Here is an 18,550-nt window from a genome sequence, read left to right as displayed (position 1 = left end):
AAATTAGTCATAGGAATTTTTTTTTTAACTTTGTTGAGTCACACCTGACGTGTGAAAGAAATGTTGTTCTTCTTGGTGACTTCAATTGTGTTTGCATGTCCGAAGATAGGGTGCCCAGTAAAATAATACGGGATACAAGTGCGCTTCAACTCTGCGCAATCGTGGCAGACTATGATTTAGTAGACGTTGGAAGCATATTAAGCGGTAACAGTGTTGTTTTTACTCATTTCCAAGGGCAGAGTCACGCTCGACTAGATCGATTGTACGTATCAGCAAACCTTGCGCGAACGGTCAATAGCTACGCAGTAAAGCACGTGAGCTTCAGTGATCACAGCCTAGTAACGTGTACATTGGGCACGAAACATAGAGGGTCTCACTTTAACTGGGAACTGTGGAAAATGAACGAAACGATCTTAAGTGATGAATGGTTTGTCAAAACGGTAAAAGGAAAAATGGACGTAATGCAAATAGATGCTACAACAAATTGGGCTGAGCTGTGGGAGCAGTTTAAAATTGAAGTGAAAATGAGTGCGATCGAGAGGGCTTGTGTGATGCGTCATAAAGCTAAACAAAGAGAGAAAGAACTGCAAAGCATGCTCGATTATTTTCTAAACGCGGAGTGCACAATACCGGGATTGTTTTCGAAACAGATTAGAGAAATTAAACGCGAACTTGAAGGGTGGACGCTCAAATTTACCAAGGAGCCGCGATAAGAGCACGATCCGAGAGGCTGTGGCTGGGAGAGGCGCCGACTAAGCGCGCGCTCAGTGACGAAAAGGGTTACGCATCCAAAAACATTATAAAAGAAATTTGTTTTAACAACACAATGTCAAAAGACCCAGAAGTAATTGAAAAAGCTTTCGTTGAACACTACCGAGCGTTGCTCGGTAGGCAGGTGCCCGTAACAGAAGAGTTTGTGAACACCTTTCTAACACTTCTGCCAAAATTACAAGACGAAATAAAAGAGGGACTCGAGAGACCGATCTCTGCGAAAGAAATTACAGAAGCCATAGAAGACTTGGGTAAAGGAAAGGCGCCTGGACCAGACGGCCTAGGAGCAGCTTTCTATAAAACTTTCAAGGCCGAAATAAGCGAGATACTGCACTGTGTAATATCAGAAGCTCATGAAACTAAGCACTTGCCGCCATCATTCAGAAAAAGTCATGTTGTGCTTATACCAAAAACCACCGATACGGTAAAGCTGAAATCTGTCGCTGGATACAGGCCCATAAGTCTTACGAATTCGGATTATAAAATCTACATGAAGGTGCTCGGAAAAAGGATGCAGTCAGTTATTAAATCCATAGTAGGCCCACACCAAACATGCGGTATTAGGAATAGAACAATATTGTCGAATATTCACATCGCTAGGAGTATATTGGAATGCTGTGATGCGAACCTCGAATGTGTAGCAATGGTTCAGTTAGACCTAGAAAAAGCTTTTGACAGGGTTGCTCACAGCATACTTCTTGCCCTGCTAAAACACATTAATGTAGGCGAAGTGATTCAGGACGGAGTAGCCATGGCTTATGAGAACTGTTCCGCTCACCTTATAATCAATAAAAGACTCAGCGAAAATATACCAGTATTATCCAGTGTGCGCCAGGGGTGCCCTTTGTCGCCCTTACTTTTTGCGATTTTTCTTGAACCTTTCTGTTTGAAGGTACGAGAAAACGAAAACATTCGCGGCTACCGTCTTTTAACTCAGGAAGTAAAAATACTAGCTTACGCAGATGACATCGCACTTTTTTGCATTGACCAAGAGAGCATTCGGGAGGCAGTCAAGGATGCAAGAAAGTTTTGCAGTCTAATGGGGAGTGCCATAAGCTGGCCAAAAAGCTTAGGCTTCTGGCACGGTGAATGGGACAGCCGGCCTGCAGTGTTAGAAACAGTACCGTTCACAGATACGCCAACCAGGGGTGCGATCTTGTACGCGTTCCAAAATAGAACGGAGGCGGACCGTTCCATCGAGCCGCACACGATTGGTCAATTTGAACCGCGACGAATGCCATGACGTCAATTGTCACGTGAGCCGTGACGTCTTGCTGCTCATAATTATTCCGTGTCGTCTGCTAACGGACGAACGCCACGGAACGGACGGAGAGTCCGTCCGGAGCGATAGAACGGATTAGAACGGCTACCAGACGGCTTGGATTGGATTAGAACGTAAGTGCTTGGAACAGTTAGCATCTTTCGTATCCGGGTCGATCCGATTCCGCGTTCCAACAGTTGGAGAACATGGCGTTTTTCTCTGCCGTGCCTTTTCGTGTCGCCTGTGCGGCTGCTGCAGTCGCGCAGAGACGACGACCCGAGGTAGATGATGCATTTGAAGAGTTGACGGAAGAAGAGTTCCGACAGTATTTTCGTCTGTCCAAACGAACAGTGCGTAGCTTGTGCGACGAGCTTGACCCTATCATTGGATGCCAGCGAGCCAGTGGCCTTTCTACAGAAAGGAAGGTGTTGTGCGCGCTGCGATTCTTCGGCACCGGAAGCTTCCAGAGGAGCGTTGGTCGCGAGGAACACGTAGGCATGGCACAATCGGCCGTGAGCAGCACCATTCACGAGGTGACGGAGGCCATCATTTCCGTGTCTGCCCGGCGAAAGTTGGTGGACTTTCCATTAACACCGGCTGCCAAGGATGAGGCAAAGGCGGCGTTTGCGCGACGCGGCGCCATTCCAGGCGTGCTAGCGTGCGTCGATGGCACATTGATCGCCATTATGAAGCCAGAAGGACTCAGCCCGGCTGACACGGCGAGCTTCATGTCGAGAAAGGGTTATTACGCCCTGAACGTCATGGTCGTAAGTACCGTTGGAATGTTTTACTTCAAACTGTGGTTGCCATTTTTACTCGCCCATAGTTGCAATTGTTCGGTTTAATGCCCAAGCTGGCATAACAAGTAATGTAACGATTAAAAGAGGACATGCGGGGAACTGTTTACGAGCTCGTTGAAATCTGACATGTCGGGAGTAATGATGAGTGCCATGTGTTGTGCATAATCAGTCTGCCGTTCCAAAATTGTGTTTTAAATGGGCAGCAGTCGTAGCAGAAATGGATACACTGTAGGGAAGACACGATGGAAGCATTTTGAACACGGAAGTACTTACAACCATTGCATGGGCTGGCTTTGGCTCGTATGGGGGTTCTTGCGCAATATCGGGCCTCGAGTTTTCATTTAGCTATCAATTACTTCGAACCATAGGCGTCCACATAAGGGGGGGTGGCGCATTGCCCCCCCCCCCCCCCCCAATTGCAAGACCCTATGCACGCCTATGGCTGAAACAGTCTGCTACTTGTACCAGCGTACGTGTATTCTTTTGTGCATATGAATGGCAAAACGGATTTCGAGCATATCTGCAGCGCTATATTGTATTGATCCCCATTGCAGGTTTGCAATGCGGAACTTCGCATTCTTGTTGTAGACCCCCGGTTCCCTGGTTCGTGCCATGACTCTTGGGTGTGGCAGCGTAACCCGCTGCGTGCACGCCTAGCCGCACAACTGCAGCCTGGCGAGTATCTGCTTGGTTAGTATTCGTAATGCGTACCCCTAACTAGGGCAGAGCACTCAGCTGTCACTTTCTGTAATAGGAGACTCAGGATATCCTCTCGAGCCATGGCTGCTTGTTCCAGTACCTGGCAGCCATGCCGGCACCACCTCTGAAGGCCACTACAACCAGGAGCACGCATCCATGCGCAATGTTGTGGAGAGATGTATCGGGGTGTTGAAAAGCAAGTTCCGCTGCTTGCAGCGCTTTCGGACACTGCTGTACAGCCCCGATAGAGCAGCGCGAATCATTTATGCATGCGTTGCTCTCCATAACATTGCCTTGGAGGCGGGCGACTGGACATTGGAGGATTATGGTGGGGAAGTGCCACCAGCTGAGGAGCCAGAGGAGCCAGGAGACATCCAGGTGCTGGCACCACAAGACGTGTTCCTCAGAGGAAGGCAGCAGCGCAGCGCAGTTGTCAACCTTTTCTGAAGGACACAGGAATGGTGAGTTTTCATAATACATAATTTATTTATACAAAGTGCAGTGCCCTTAGGCTATCACAGGGGTGTGTTTGTACAGCGGAAAATACATTTAAAAATTTGTATACACGACAAGTGCACCTCCATACGAATGGTCAGTGTTCCCAATCCACACATCCGACAGATGATAATTTAAACACAAACGAAGTACACTTCGTTTCGCCAAAGACTTGAAAAATTATAGACCGAGCAGCTTACTGTCCGTTGCCTACAAAGTATTTACTAAGGTAATTGCAAATAGAATCAGGAACACCTTAGACTTCCGTCAACCAAAGGACCAGGCAGGATTCTGTAAAGGCCACTCAACAATAGACCATATTCACACTATCAATCAGGTGATAGAGAAATGTGCGGAATATAACCAACCATTATATATAGCTTTCATTGATTACGAGAAAGCGTTTGATTCAGTCGAAACCTCAGCAGTCATGGAGGCATTGCGGAATCAGGGTGTAGACGAGCCGTATGTAAAAATACTGAAAAATATCTATAGCGGCTCCACAGCCACTGTAGTCCTCCATAAAGAAAGCAACAAAATCCCAATAAAGAAAGGCGTCAGGCAGGGAGATACGATCTCTCCAATGCTATTCACAGCGTGTTTACAGGAGGTATTCAGAGACCTGGATTGGGAAGAATTGGGCATAAGAGTAAATGGAGAATACCTTAGTAACTTGCGCTTCGCTAATGATATTGCCTTGCTTAGTAACTCAGGGGACCAACTGCAATGCATGCTCACTGATCTGGAGAGGCAGAGCAGAAGGGTGGGACTAAAAATTAATCTGCAGAAAACTAAAGTAATGTTTAATAGTCTCGGAAGGGAACAGCAGTTTACGATAGGTAGCGAGGCACTGGAAGTGGTAAGGGAATACATCTACTTAGGACAGGTAGTGACTGCTGATCCGGATCATGAGAGTGAAATAATCAGAAGAATAAGAATGGGTTGGAGTGCGTTTGGCAGACATTCGCAGATCATGAACAGCAGGTTGCCATTATCCCTCAAGCAAAAAGTGTAAGAGAGCTGTGTCTTACCAGTACTCACGTACGGGGCAGAAACCTGGAGGCTTACGAAAAGGGTTCTACTTAAATTGAGGACGACGCAACGTGTTATGGAAAGAAGAATGATAGGTGTAACGTTAAGGGATAATAAAAGAGCTGATTGGGTGAGGGAACAACCACGAGTTAATGATATCTTAGTTGAAATCAAGAAAAACAAATGGGCATGGGCAGGACACGTAATGAGGAGGGAAGATAACCGATGGTCATTAAGAGTTACGGAATGGATTCCAAGGGAAGGGAAGCGTAGCAGGGGGTGGCAGAAAGTTAGGTGGGCGGATGAGATTAAGAAGTTTGCAGGGACTACATGACCGGGGTAGTTGGAGAAGTATGGGAGAGGCTTTGCCCTGCAGTGGGCGTAACCAGGATGATGATGATGAAGTACACTTATACAAAGAATCCTTTAAATAGAATGCCACGGCCGTGGAAACAATTGTACCCTCGCCACTATGCAAGAGTCTCCAAGGCTGCCACTTATTAACAGTAGTACTCGCGAAGCAGTCGCAATGCTTCATGCCCCTTCATCTGTGAAGAACTGCATTCGCTGCTGCTCCCAAGCTAGCATTGTCTTATGCAATATGCACATCATAAAGTACTTCTTCCCTAGTGGAACATGAAACGCGGTAGCAACGTGAAAGTGCAGCCTTTTCTTTAAATATCACATGAAATATGAAATAAAAACATCCCTTGACCCATCATAGTCATGACAGACTTGATGGAAGCAATGCATATGATTGGCACTCTGTACTCATGGTCACCATCAGCAAAAGGTGCGAAAAATGTTCATAAAGCACATCAGAATGAACGCAACCGCCGCATCCTGTGCATTTTGACGCTCAGTGTACGTTGGTAGGAGTGAGGCAATATGCTTGCTAGCCATCTCTTGTGCTAGGTGTATCAAAACTTCTGTGCAAGCATGAATACGCAGGCGAGGCAAGCAAGTAACGCGTAATGAATGCGGATTCAAACACAAACAAAATGTAACGCCGAGTGTAGTGACAGCATTATACTCGTCACATCATGTCCAAATGGGTAGATGTAAATTAACGTAAAAGTGCAAAAAACAGATAGGTCAACTTTATCACACTATGATGACAAGTACATCACAAACCTTGTAGTACAACATGCTTCAGGTAGCAAAGCATGTGACAACATTGCAACATCAGCATCACACAATTCTTTTTCACCACGGCATGTAAAACTTGCAATTACATTTACGTGACCTTGCAAGAAAGTATGACTATCCCAGGTATGTCCATTCCCTTGTCAGTGTTATGAGTCACTGACTAGAAGCATTCATTTCTCGGCAGCAATTGTAGTGCGATGCTAAACAGGTGAATCATAATTGTAAAAAGCTGAGTGCACTTGCCAGCTGTGATGAAACATGTTACATAAAACATGAATAATTGGCTCTGCAATCTCACAGCACCCAGAAAGTGTCATGCGTGAAAGTTATTCTTGCAATGACTCCCTTGGAACGAAGACTAGAGTAAACCAATCACTGGTGTGGTGCAATGATGGTCATTTTCATTTTGAAACTATGCAACTTAAAGAGTGACTAGTTTGGTGCTCTGAAAAAAAGACATTGTAGTCGTTGCACCTTAGCCTCACTGTGCCGAAATGAAAATATCACAGTGCAAACACTATGCGGTAACGCTTCATAGTGAATGCAGTAAGCTACAACACAGTGAAGCAATATAAATATCGCATTACAAAACCCATACACAGAAATCGACAACTATTTGTAACGATTCCAGTGTGAATGACTAGGCGCCTTCGAAATGTGTAAATAAAAAAATCACGCTGGCATTGCAGCTGGATAAGCATAAATAGAAAGAGGCAAATACAACAGAACAAAAATGGGTGCGCGCATTGCACCTCTCAACCAAAAAATCCTCTATTACTCAAAGGAAACTCAAACAACAGAACAAAAATGGGTGCGCGCATTGCACCTCTCAACCAAAAAATCCTCTATTACTCAAAGGAAACTCAAACAACAGAACAAAAATGGGTGCGCGCATTGCACCTCTCAACCAAAAAATCCTCCTCTATTACTGAAAGGAAACTCAAACAATAAATAAACAAAACAAACGGAACTGGTGAAACAAATGAATAAAATGATAAATTAATGTCTTGCTTGCTGCAGGTGCTCAGTGATGTCCTGCGCTATGGCGCGCACCTGCTCCAGGATCCCCTCCTGGGCTGCTGCCGTCCGCTCTGCCGCGACAGCGAGGCGGGTCGTGGAGGCCTCGATTCTGCGCAGCACCTGGAATGAATAATCATGGTGGAACTGTTCGCATCAGTTGCTGATTACTCGCAACCAGCTCACGGCTGCAAGCTGCTGTTGTGAAGAATTGCAACGTGCACAACGATTCCCTCTCTGCTGAAGAGCCACTGGCCTGATGGCATCCTTTGGCAGTGTCAAGCGTCGCGTACAAGCTATGCCCTCTTCGTTTGGACAGACAAAGACCTGCTGGAACTACTCTTCCGTCATCTACTCTAATGCATCTCTCACCATCAAACAGCCCTTTTCAGGGCTAACCAACTTTTCGTCCGGCGGCTGATCGTTGGCAAGACACGTTACCGAGCCCTCTATACAACGCATATTTCTTGTTTACATCCCAAGCTGATTTGTTTTTCAGATTGATGATTTACTTATAACAAAGCATAAAGAATATTTATGTCCTTCATGTAAAATGACACCAAAGGGCCTACCAACCTGCAGCACCTCGTCGCCCTGTTCCAGGCTGCGGGCGCACTGCGACGACATCGTCGTCAGGGTATCCACCCGTCGCGGTCGCTGTCGACGTGGTGGCCGAACAGGGTGCTGCAACACTGAGAACATACAGCATTTTCTACAGTTGCACTGCATGTTATGGTACGAATAAAAGTGGCTATGGCCATGTTATGGCTTATTGGGCTAGTTCAGTAAAATACAAGAGCTCATTTTATTTAACAGCTTGAGGATCAATAACTTACCAGGTGCAGCGGCCACCCTTTCGGCAGGCGCCGCGCCGCGCGGTGGATCCTCTGCCGCTGTAGAGTAAACACATTAATGTTTACGAACTGCACACACAATTGGCGATAATTAAAACACTCATTCCTCTGATGCTTACGTGTCGCTGTGCTCACGCCCGCAGCCTCGCCTTGCACGACGACTTCCATCGCGCAGGTGGGGACGTCAGCCTGCTGGAAAATGTCATAAGCGTGGCTATTTGTTACAATGCCTACGTTGCAAGTTTTCGTACTAATTTGCGAAAATATTGTGCAATTATTGAGTGCTTAATGATCCCATGTGTTACCGTCCTCGTGCACTTCCGCGAAGGCATTTTAATTCTGTGTTAATCACTTAACCCCCCATTTCCCGAAAACGCAGCCAACTGAGATTCTAGTTGATTAACCTACCTGCTTTTCCGTTCTCTCCTACGCTATTTTCCTGTTCACCAACGGTGTCGCGTTCTGCTAAAGGTAGCACTTACAACTGGCAAACTCTGGCAACTGGCAAACTGGCAAACTCTAAACCGGCACCATTCAGGAACCCATGATATTACGGCGGCAGTGTGCTTACCTCTTGGTAGGGGAGGTCGGTCACACCGTGGAGGCGGACCGTCCCGGTGAGCTCCAGGACTCGGCCATGAAAGCCATGGAGCCGCCCCCCTCCTGTGCTTCTGAAAATACACGCCAATGTCGAAGGACAAATCGCCCAGGCCATTGGACGGTCACTCACCTTTGTTCTTGGGCAAGTGCGGCAGCGTTGCGGCGGGCCTCGAACACCTGCTTCCGCCACCACTCTTGCCACTGCTCAGTGGTTTTCACAACGGGGCCTTGAGTGTTGAGCTGGTCCGCTAGCTGCTGCCACAGCCGTCGGCGGTCGCCAGCAGTGAAGCGCGGCCCCAGCTCGCTGGATCTTATAGCCAGCTGGGGATGCGCTTCCATGAAGGCGACCACCGTCTCTCTCTGCCCCTCCGACACACGTGGCCCCTTCACCGGTGCTGTCACGTTTAGCGCCATGGCTTCCAGTGCTCGACTGAACGACTGAACCAACCGCTTCAAAATTCGCGCCGTGTGCTTGAAACGGGGTGGTGGCTAGCGCCATCACTAAACGTTTCGCAAAACTGCGACACCACCTAGCGCCATTTGAAGACATTAACCGCAATATTTTGTTTCAGTCGTTTTCCATTCCAAATTGAATCTTTGAAAAGCAACACCAACACATTTTGCTACTCACTCATAATAGCAAAATATTTCTCAACATGTTGCAAACGCTTCTCAATATATTATACGGTCCCCAAGCAGACGTCAAAAGCGTGACGCAGGCTTCCACTTCGCTCATTGGCTGTTTGCTTCCTCTCGTTCTCGCGAACACTGCGAACCGCCTATTTCGTGACGTTTAGAACGGAGGCGGTCCGTTCAATTTTGGAACGCGTACAAGATCGCGCCCCAGTTATCTTGGTGTTCCTTTGGAATACTATCGCGATACCACGACGCAATGGACTGAACAAACTGAGTGGGCTAAAGCACAAACAACGAAGTGGGGAGGCAAGAATCTGTCAATATTCACGAGAGCCACTGTCTGCAATTTATTTCTTGTCGCTAAAGTGTTTTATATGTTGCAAGTTTTATGTATATCCCGAGTGTGTGTACAAAAGTTGCACAGGGTTTTTGCTATGTTCGTGTGGGGATCAGGATGGGAGCGCACGAGTCGTCTGAATCTGTTTCACGCTGTGCAGAAAGGAGGGTTGGGTTTGTCGCATTTATTTTTGAAACAAGTAGTGTCGCGTTTCATGTTCTTGCGCGACGAAAGCGATTGTTTTTTGCGGTGCGTTATCCAGACGCGATTAGGTGACGCACTGCCAGAATATGTTGTGACGTCGTATGGCATACGTCAAGTGGTTGTCCGAGGTTTTTTGTTTGAAGTGATAAGCACTTTCCGTTTTCTAAAAGTACACTTTCTTTGGAATACCTGAACACAGTCGCAAGAAAGCGATTATACCGAGATATAGTTAATATCATGTGTCCAGTACCAATATACCGTGCAGTATCTGCACTGGGGCGTGAGCAGAATGTCTTAAAAAGAGTTAAGAAAATGCCTGTAAGAGCAACAACAAAAGCTTTTTTTTTCATGCTACACACTGGCACGCTTCCTGTCAAGCCATGGCTGCAGGAGAAGGGGATCTTTGTACCCTGGAGTGTGAATTGCCAGATATGTCAGAAACCGGAGACAATGGAGCATATTTTTCTGGAGTGCAGGGACTCAGTCTTCCTTTGGGACATTCTACAAAGGACACTAAAAAAAGAATTTCCTTTAACACCTTTTGGAATCCGTTTTTTACCGTTTGAAGAGACAGAAGGCGTGCCATGTGATATGGTGATGTTACTCTGCATGCACAGCGTGTGGAAAACACGAATGGCGGTGCGTAATGAGGATGTTGACGCAAAACCGGCCAAAGAATATTTTGCTGAAAATGTATTGTACATTCGCGAAGCTTTTAAAGCGCTCAGCGAACCACCTGAGTGGTTAACAGCATTTGAACAGCTTGCAAACATTCAGCCTTTTTAAACCAAAATTAAACGACAAGGTACACCCGCACATTGAACTGTCTTTTTTGTTTTGTAATCGCAGCGGAGAATAGCTGTGAATCGTGTATTTCTTATAAAACAGGCAATAAAGAAAAAAAAAAAAAAGCAGCAGAGTGGCGCAGCGGAAGCGTGCTGGGCCCATAACCCAGAGGTCCGTGGATCGAAACCACGCTCTGCTACATGTTTCCTTTATATTATTTTGCTCCAATTTAACAGGAAGAACTTATCAGCGCAGTAATTTGGTGTCTTATAGACATAGTCGCATTCCGAGAAGTGCTCATTTGTGCTGCGCGCTCGTGTTTCCCGCCTTAAAAATAAAGGCTACTTTCGTTTATTACAAATATAAACAAACTTACAAAGCATGCAGGAGCAGCAGAGTGGCGCAGCGGAAGCGTGCTGGGCCCATAACCCAGACGTCCGTGGATCGAAACCACGCTCTGCTACATGTTTCCTTTATATTATTTTGCTCCAATTTAACAGGAAGAACTTATCAGCGCAGTAATTTGGTGTCTTATAGACATAGTCGCGCTCCGAGAAGTGCTCTCTTGTGCTGCGCGCTCGTGTTTCCCGCCTTAAAAAAAAAAAAAGGCTACTTTCGTTTATTACAAATATAAACAAATTTACAAAGCATGCAGGAGCAGCAGAGTGGCGCAGCGGAAGCGTGCTGGGCCCATAACCCAGAGGTCCGTGGATCGAAACCACGCTCTGCTACATGTTTCCTTTATATTATTTTGCTCCAATTTAACAGGAAGAACTTATCAGCGCAGTAATTTGGTGTCTTATAGACATAGTCGCATTCCGAGAAGTGCTCTCTTGTGCTGCGCGCTCGTGTTTCCCGCCTTAAAAAAAAGGCGACTTTCGTTTATTACAAATATAAACAAATTTACAAAGCATGCAGGAGCAGCAGAGTGGCGCAGCGGAAGCGTGCTGGGCCCGTAACCTAGAGGTCCGTGGATCGAAACCACGCCCTGCTACATGTTTCCTTTGTATTATTTTGCTCCAATTTAACAGGAAGAACTTATCAGCGCAGTAATTTGGTGTCTTATAGACATAGTCGCATTCCGAGAAGTGCTCTCTTGTGCTGCGCGCTCGTGTTTCCCGCCTTAAAAAAAAGGCGACTTTCGTTTATTACAAATATAAACAAATTTACAAAGCATGCAGGAGCAGCAGAGTGGCGCAGCGGAAGCGTGCTGGGCCCATAACCTAGAGGTCCGTGGATCGAAACCACGCTCTGCTACATGTTTCCTTTATATTATTTTGCTCCAATTTAACAGGAAGAACTTATCAGCGCAGTAATTTGGTGTCTTATAGACATAGTCGCATTCCGAGAAGTGCTCTCTTGTGCTGCGCGCTCGTGCTTCCCGCCTTAAAAAAAAAGGCTACTTTCGTTTATTACAAATATAAACAAATTTACAAAGCATGCAGGAGCAGCAGAGTGGCGCAGCGGAAGCGTGCTGGGCCCATAACCCAGAGGTCCGTGGATCGAAACCACGCTCTGATACATGTTTCCTTTATATTATTTTGCTCCAATTTAACAGGAAGAACTTATCAGCGCAGTAATTTGGTGTCTTATAGACATAATTGCACTCCGAGAAGTGCTCTCTTGTGCTGCGCGCTCGTGTTTCCCGCCTTAAAAAAAAGGCTACTTTCGTTTATTACAAATATAAACAAATTTACAAAGCATGCAGGAGCAGCAGAGTGACGCAGCATTCTGCTTCCGGCCACCGAGCGTGACGGACGCATGATGACGGGCTCCGTTGGAGCGGCTTGAGCGGCCTTGTCTGGCCGCGGAAACCGGACGATGGAACAGGAGGGCACCTACCAAGTTGTTCTGCCAGGTCTGCCAACAGGTCGTTATGTTTTGAATACAGTTTTTTTGCACGCTGATATTACGGCGCGACCGTACCGGATTGAAGATTTCCGTGACGCATTGGCACCGCATTCGCTTCTTCCGGATGTTATCGCCCTGGGGGCGTATCGCATGAGCCATGTCTGGGCTATCACTTTCAAGGACGCGGACGCGGTGAAGAAGATCTCGAGCATCGGGGAGCTGCGTGTAAAAAACCGCCGCTGCCTGGTGATTGACCCGGCGAACCAGGACGTTCGACTGAAGCTCCACTGGCTTCTACACAATGTGCCTGATGAGGACGTGCGTGTCGCCTTTGCGCCCTATGGAAAAGTTACCGAAGTAGCCCGGGAGCGCTGGCGTGTGCAAGGTATGACAGAGAAGGGATCAACCACCCGGCTTGTCACCCTCAAGTTGAAAGCGGGCGTGAAGTTGGACGACTTGCCACACCAGCTGAGCGTTGGCGGTGAGTTGGCGCTTGTCGTGGTACCAGGCAGACCCCCGCTGTGCCTTCGGTGTCGCGGTACGGGCCACATCCGCAAGGAATGTCGAGTCCCGCGTTGCGGAATCTGCCGACGCTTCGGGCACGAAGAAGACCAGTGTACTCGCACTTACGCGAGCATTACAGGCCCGGGAACCAGCGAGGACTCGTCCGAGATGCTGATGGACGAGACGGATGCTGAGGAAGCAGCCCGTGTACGTGGACAACCACAGCGCCATACTCAGCCATCGTTCACGACTCTGGTGAAGCAGAAGGCGGGGCCCTCCGGCGCAACAGATGGTAGTGTACAGGCGCAGCATAAGCCTGAACAGGACGACGATGACAAGGCAAAGGAGGCGGCGAAAGCCGCGGACGCTAAAGAAAGCAGCGTGGAGACCCCCGGCATTGATACCATGGAGACGAACCAGGAAGCGGCCAGCACCATTGCTGGAAAACGTGCGCATGAAGAAAGCGGAGACGTCAAGCTGCAGCCTGGCGGTAGCGGCGATGAGCCTCCGCCGAAGGCAGGGGGAGTGAGACGCTCGTCTTTAAAACCGCGGCCGAACCTTCCGGCCGACCCGCGGAAGGCGGGGAAACAGCCTCCGTAGTAACACAGTGTCCTGGTCGGTGTCAGCGCCGGTTGTGTTGGTCGACCGGTGTCAAGAGGTCCTGGCAGTCGTGAGGAAGGCTACGTCAACCATGAAGATAGGCACCATGCGGATAGAGGCGTTTCTTCTTCTAAGACATGGCTTTTAATCTTATTGCTCCACTTCGAGTTGCGACGTTGAACGTCAGAGGTCTGGGAGTAAGAAGGCGACAATACCAGCTTAATCGCCTTCTTCTGGATAACGATATTGACATACTTGCTTTACAAGAGTCGAAAATAGAGAGCCAAGAGCACACTGACCGCATGGTGTCTTCCTTTCAAGCAAACTTTCATGTGTGCGTTTGTCATTCTGTTGGGACGTCGGGTGGGTGCCTTGTATTCATACGTAAGACGTTAAGAGTGAACGTAGAGTCTGTATTTGTATGCCCTAGTGGTCGCCTTTTGATTGCTGATTTCACTTTTTCGAATTTTTGGTGGCGAATTGTTTGTGTATATGCTCCTAATGTAGAAAGCGAGCGTAAAATTTTCTTTGAATCACTTGAGCCATGGTTGAATGGCGACAAGTTTTTGCTTGTACTGGGAGACTTCAACTGTGTGTGCGCCGCAGCTGACAGAGTGAAGTTTAGGCCACTGAGAGACAAGAGCTCTGAAGTTTTGAATACTTTTGTGCATGAGTATGGTCTCGAGGATGTTGGCAATGTGTTTTCCACTGGGACCCACCCAGAATACACGCACTTTCAGCGGGAGAGCCATGCGAGACTAGACAGAATGTATGTATCTGTCGATCTTATGCCGCTATGCTCAAGTTATGACGTTAAACCTGTGCCTTTCAGTGATCATTGCCTCGTGAGCATGACTTTAGGAATGAAGGGCAGGAAATTGCGCTTTAACTGGCACTTATGGAAATTGAACACACAGCTTTTGGAGGATGAAGGGTTCATTATGCAAGTAAAGACCAAGCTAGACAAACTGCTAGACGCGCAGCCAGCTAGTTTTGCAACTGAATGGGAGGGGTTCAAAGAGTGGGTAAAAATGAAAGCAATAGAAAAGAGCAGCGTGGCTCGCTATAAAGAGAAAGAAAAAGAAATGAACGGGCAACTTGAATGGATGCTGAGCATGGAAAATAGCGCGCCGGGAACTTTCACGAAAGAAATACGGGAAGTGAAATGCCAGCTCGAAAGAATCGACGCCGACAGGTATAGGGCCGCCGTCATACGCGCAAGGTCTGAAAAATTGTGGGCTGGCGAAACGCCGACAAAACGAGCGCTATCAGACGAGAAAAGATACGCTTGCCAGAAAGAAATTAGGAGCATCCGATTTGACGGCCGGACTTCGGAAGATGCGAGAGACATTCAGTGTGCTATAGCCGAACATTTCACAGAACTTCTTAGCAATAAGCTCGAGACCATAGAAGGCTTCCATGTAGACTTCTTGAGGCTGGTGCCAAGACTAGATGATCAAATTAAGGAACGTCTTGAACTGCCTCTAACTTTACAGGAGATAGAAAAAGCAATAGACGACCTACCATCTGGGAAAGCTCCTGGACCAGATGGGCTAAGTGCGGCCTTTTATAAAACCTTTAAGCTTCCTGTTGCACAGTGCATGCTCCATGTGATAACTGAGGCTTATGAGCGCAAACAGGTTCCATTGTCTTTCAATACGTCCCACATAGTTCTAATTCCCAAGACTGATGATCCGCAAGAACGACTGTTGGTGGGGTCATATCGACCGATTAGTCTCACCAACGTCGACTACAAAGTATTTATGAAGGTTCTAGCAAAAATACTGCAGTCTGTGATCACGAAATTGGTAGGGTCTCATCAGACGTGTGGAAATAAAGGCCGTAGCATCGCTACAAATATACATGTCGCACGCAACGTATTAGAGTGTGTCGGTGCAGTTGGCGGTCAGATAGCAATGATGCAGCTCGATTTGGCGAAAGCCTTTGACCGCGTCTTTCACGAAATCCTTTTTTCCATCCTGGAACACTCCAAACTAGGTGACATTATAGTAGAGGGCGTAAAAATGGCCTACAAGAACTGTACGACCCGCATTATAGTTAATGGCGATCTCACTGACAAACTTGCTGTACGTTCCTCAGTAAGACAGGGATGCCCGCTTTCCCCCTTGCTTTTCGCAGTGTATTTAGAGCCACTATGCCTGGCAATTATCAACTCTGACCGAATTTCAGGTTACAGACTGCAGTCATCACACGTGAAAGTACTCGCGTATGCTGACGATATAGCGGTTTTTTGCGCTGATAGACAGAGCATCTGTGAAGCGACAATTGTGATTGAAAAATTCTGCGCTCAGACTGGAAGTCAGATCAATTGGGGAAAAAGTTCCGGTTTTTGGCATGGCGAATGGGACGTAACACCGGGTTGTTTTTCTAGGCTTCGATGGTCCACCTTGCCAACGCGGTATCTAGGAGTACCTCTGGATTGTTATCGGGATCCCAGCTCGTACTGGAAAGAAGAAACTTCGAGAATGAAAGAGAAAGCGGTCGCGTGGCAAGGAAGACAGCTATCAATGTTTTCCCGTGCCTCTATCTGTAATGTCTTTTTGATTTCGAAGCTCTGGTATGTCATGAATGTGCTGTGTGCGACCCGAACAGCTATTCAAAAAATGCATCGTGTTTTTGCTGTTTTTATTTGGGCGTCCACCTGGGAAAGAACCAGCCGAACTAACCTCTTTGTTTCTGTTAAAAGCGGAGGGCTTGGACTGGCGCATCTTTTTTTGCGTCAAGTGGTCTCGCGATTTATGTTTTTGCGTGATCAAAGTGATCCCTTTCTAAGATCTGTTATGCAAGTGCGCCTACAGAGACTGCTCCCTGGAAGGGTAGTCTCCTGTGATAACATGTGTGGTGCTGTGACAGGATACTTGCGCGAGGTTGTTCTTTCGTGCAAGATGTTGGAAGTACGTTTCAGCCCTGAATACCTATGTAATGTCAATAAGAAAAAGCTGTACAAAGCGTTGGTTGACGTGATGTTGCCGGTACCCATTTATCGGACACCACACTTTGGAGGCCCAGGGCAAGATATTTTAAAAAGAGTTAAGATTATGCCCGTTAGACCTGTGGTCAAAACTTTTTTTTTAAACTGCATTCCGGTACGCTGCCTGTTAAAACCTGGCTGCATGATAAAGGTTTTTTCGTGCCATGGACAACAAACTGCTTGTTATGCAGGAAGCCCGAGACAGTGGAACATGTTTTCCTAGAATGTTGGGATCCAATTTTTTATTGGGATGTCCTTCAGAGGACGATTAAAAAGGAACTCCCTTTAAGTCCTTACGGCATTCGGTACTTATCAGTTGAAAGTGAAGAAGTGCCCTACGATTTAATTATGCTTCTTGGCCTCCACAGTTTGTGGAAAACGCGAATGCAGGTGCGACATGCAGACATAAATACAAGATCCACAAGTGAAAACTTCATCGAAAGTGTTGTTTATCTTCGCGAATGTTTCAGGGCTCAGACTGATCCACCAGAGTGGATATCACTGTTTGATGATTTGTCACAAATGAAAAGTTTTTAGCACCACTCGCCTCAGCCCAAGTGTGGCTGAAGTGTTTTACCATATGTTACTTTGTATTACACGTCCAAGACGGCAATAAAGAAAAAAAAAAAAAGCAGAGTGACGCAGCGGAAGCGTGCTGGGCCCATAACCCAGAGGTCCGTGGATCGAAACCACGCTCTGCTACATGTTTCCTTTATATTATTTTGCTCCAATTTAACAGGAAGAACTTATCAGCGCAGTAATTTGGTGTCTTATAGACATAATTGCACTCCGAGAAGTGCTCTCTTGTGCTGCGCGCTCGTGTTTCCCGCCTTAAAAATAAAGGCTACTTTCGTTTATTACAAATACAAACAAATTTTCAAAGCACGCAGGAGCAGCAGAGTGGCGCAGTGGAAGCGTGCTGGGCCCATAACCCAGAGGTCCGTGGATCGAAACCACGCTCTGCTACATGTTTCCTTTATATTATTTTGCTCCAATTTAACGGGAAGAACTTATCAGCGCACTAATTTGTGTCTTATAGACATGGTCGCACTCCGAGAAGTGCTCTCTTGTGCTGCGCGCTCGTGCTTCCCGCCTTAAAAAAAAAAGGCTACTTTCGTTTATTACAAATATAAACAAGTTTACAAAGCATGCAGGAGCAGCAGAGTGGCGCAGCGGAAGCGTGCTGGGCCCATAATCCAGAGGTCCGTGGATCGAAACCACGCTCTGCTACATGTTTTCTTTATATTATTTTGCTCCAATTTAACAGGAAGAACATATCAGCGCAGTAATTTGGTGTCTTATAGACCTAATTGCACTCCGAGAAGTGCTCTCTTGTGCTGCGCGCTCGTGTTTCCCGCCTTAAAAAAAAAAAGGCTACTTTCGTTTCTTACAAATATAAACAAATTTACAAATCATGCAGGAGCAGCAGAGTGGCGCAGGATTCTACTTCCGGCTACCGTACGGTACGGTCGCAGAATGTCTTGCTCCGTTGGGGCGGTTGAAGCGGCCCTGCCGGGCCGTGGAATCAGGTTTACGGAGTCGACTACACAGGAATACCAGCTTGTTTTGCCTCAGCTGCCTTCAGGTATGACGGTTTCTAAGACAGTGTTTTTGCACGGAGACTTAAAAGCAAGACCGTATCGCGTAGAACATTTTCGCGATGCGCTTGTCAGAGTACAGCTTATGCCGGAAGTGCTGGCCCTTGGGGCCTATCAAATGAATCATGTGTGGGCGATAACCTTCAAGGATGAAGACGCAAAGAAAAAGACACTTTCCCTCGAGGCGTTCAGCGTCAAGGAGCACCGGTGCGTTGTTATTGACCCATGCAAACAGGATGTGCGGATGAAGCTTCACTGGCTCCTGCGCACCACGCCCGACGACGAAGTTCGAACGGCTTTGGCACCTTTTGGCAAAGTTATTGAAATTTCCAAAGAGAAGTGGCGTGTCTCAGGCTGTTACGAG

General features: G+C 47.1%; 2 protein-coding genes and 4 non-coding genes across 8 annotated transcripts; 5 read left to right on the top strand and 1 right to left on the bottom strand.

Annotated features, from left to right (window-relative positions):
• Positions 1 to 1,941: 1,941 nt before the first annotated feature.
• LOC129381847 (putative nuclease HARBI1) lies at positions 1,942 to 7,739 on the top strand. Of its 3 annotated transcripts, none has more exons than XM_055065043.2 (4): positions 1,942 to 2,799; positions 3,387 to 3,522; positions 3,629 to 3,992; positions 7,228 to 7,316. In XM_055065043.2, the coding sequence occupies exons 1-3, from the start codon at positions 2,239 to 2,241 to the stop codon at positions 3,976 to 3,978; spliced, it is 1,047 nt and encodes a 348-aa protein (XP_054921018.1). In that variant the 5' UTR covers positions 1,942 to 2,238; the 3' UTR covers positions 3,979 to 3,992; positions 7,228 to 7,316. The 3 variants fall into 3 exon arrangements, with proteins under 3 accessions (XP_054921018.1, XP_054921017.1, XP_054921016.1); XM_055065042.2 differs by having other exon boundaries at positions 3,590 to 3,992; XM_055065041.2 differs by having other exon boundaries at positions 1,946 to 2,799; positions 3,587 to 3,992; positions 7,228 to 7,739.
• LOC140212924 (uncharacterized) lies at positions 7,207 to 9,477 on the bottom strand. The gene is made up of 5 exons (XM_072284037.1): positions 8,650 to 9,477; positions 8,198 to 8,270; positions 8,061 to 8,117; positions 7,801 to 7,916; positions 7,207 to 7,347 (listed from the first exon to the last, which is right to left on the bottom strand). The coding sequence occupies exons 1-5, from the start codon at positions 8,791 to 8,793 to the stop codon at positions 7,207 to 7,209; spliced, it is 531 nt and encodes a 176-aa protein (XP_072140138.1). The 5' UTR covers positions 8,794 to 9,477.
• A 1,291-nt stretch (positions 9,478 to 10,768) lies between these two features.
• TRNAM-CAU (transfer RNA methionine (anticodon CAU)) lies at positions 10,769 to 10,840 on the top strand. Its single transcript has one exon. It is a non-coding gene; the product is annotated as a tRNA-Met (tRNA).
• A 460-nt stretch (positions 10,841 to 11,300) lies between these two features.
• TRNAM-CAU (transfer RNA methionine (anticodon CAU)) lies at positions 11,301 to 11,372 on the top strand. Its single transcript has one exon. It is a non-coding gene; the product is annotated as a tRNA-Met (tRNA).
• Positions 11,373 to 17,218: 5,846 nt separating this feature from the next.
• TRNAM-CAU (transfer RNA methionine (anticodon CAU)) lies at positions 17,219 to 17,290 on the top strand. Its single transcript has one exon. It is a non-coding gene; the product is annotated as a tRNA-Met (tRNA).
• Positions 17,291 to 17,482: 192 nt separating this feature from the next.
• TRNAM-CAU (transfer RNA methionine (anticodon CAU)) lies at positions 17,483 to 17,554 on the top strand. Its single transcript has one exon. It is a non-coding gene; the product is annotated as a tRNA-Met (tRNA).
• Positions 17,555 to 18,550: the final 996 nt, after the last annotated feature.

Source organism: Dermacentor andersoni, chromosome 1 (assembly GCF_023375885.2).
Source record: "Dermacentor andersoni chromosome 1, qqDerAnde1_hic_scaffold, whole genome shotgun sequence".
In the NCBI taxonomy this organism is placed as follows: Eukaryota; Metazoa; Arthropoda; class Arachnida; order Ixodida; family Ixodidae; genus Dermacentor; species Dermacentor andersoni.
This window is presented reverse-complemented; position numbering and strand designations above follow the sequence as displayed.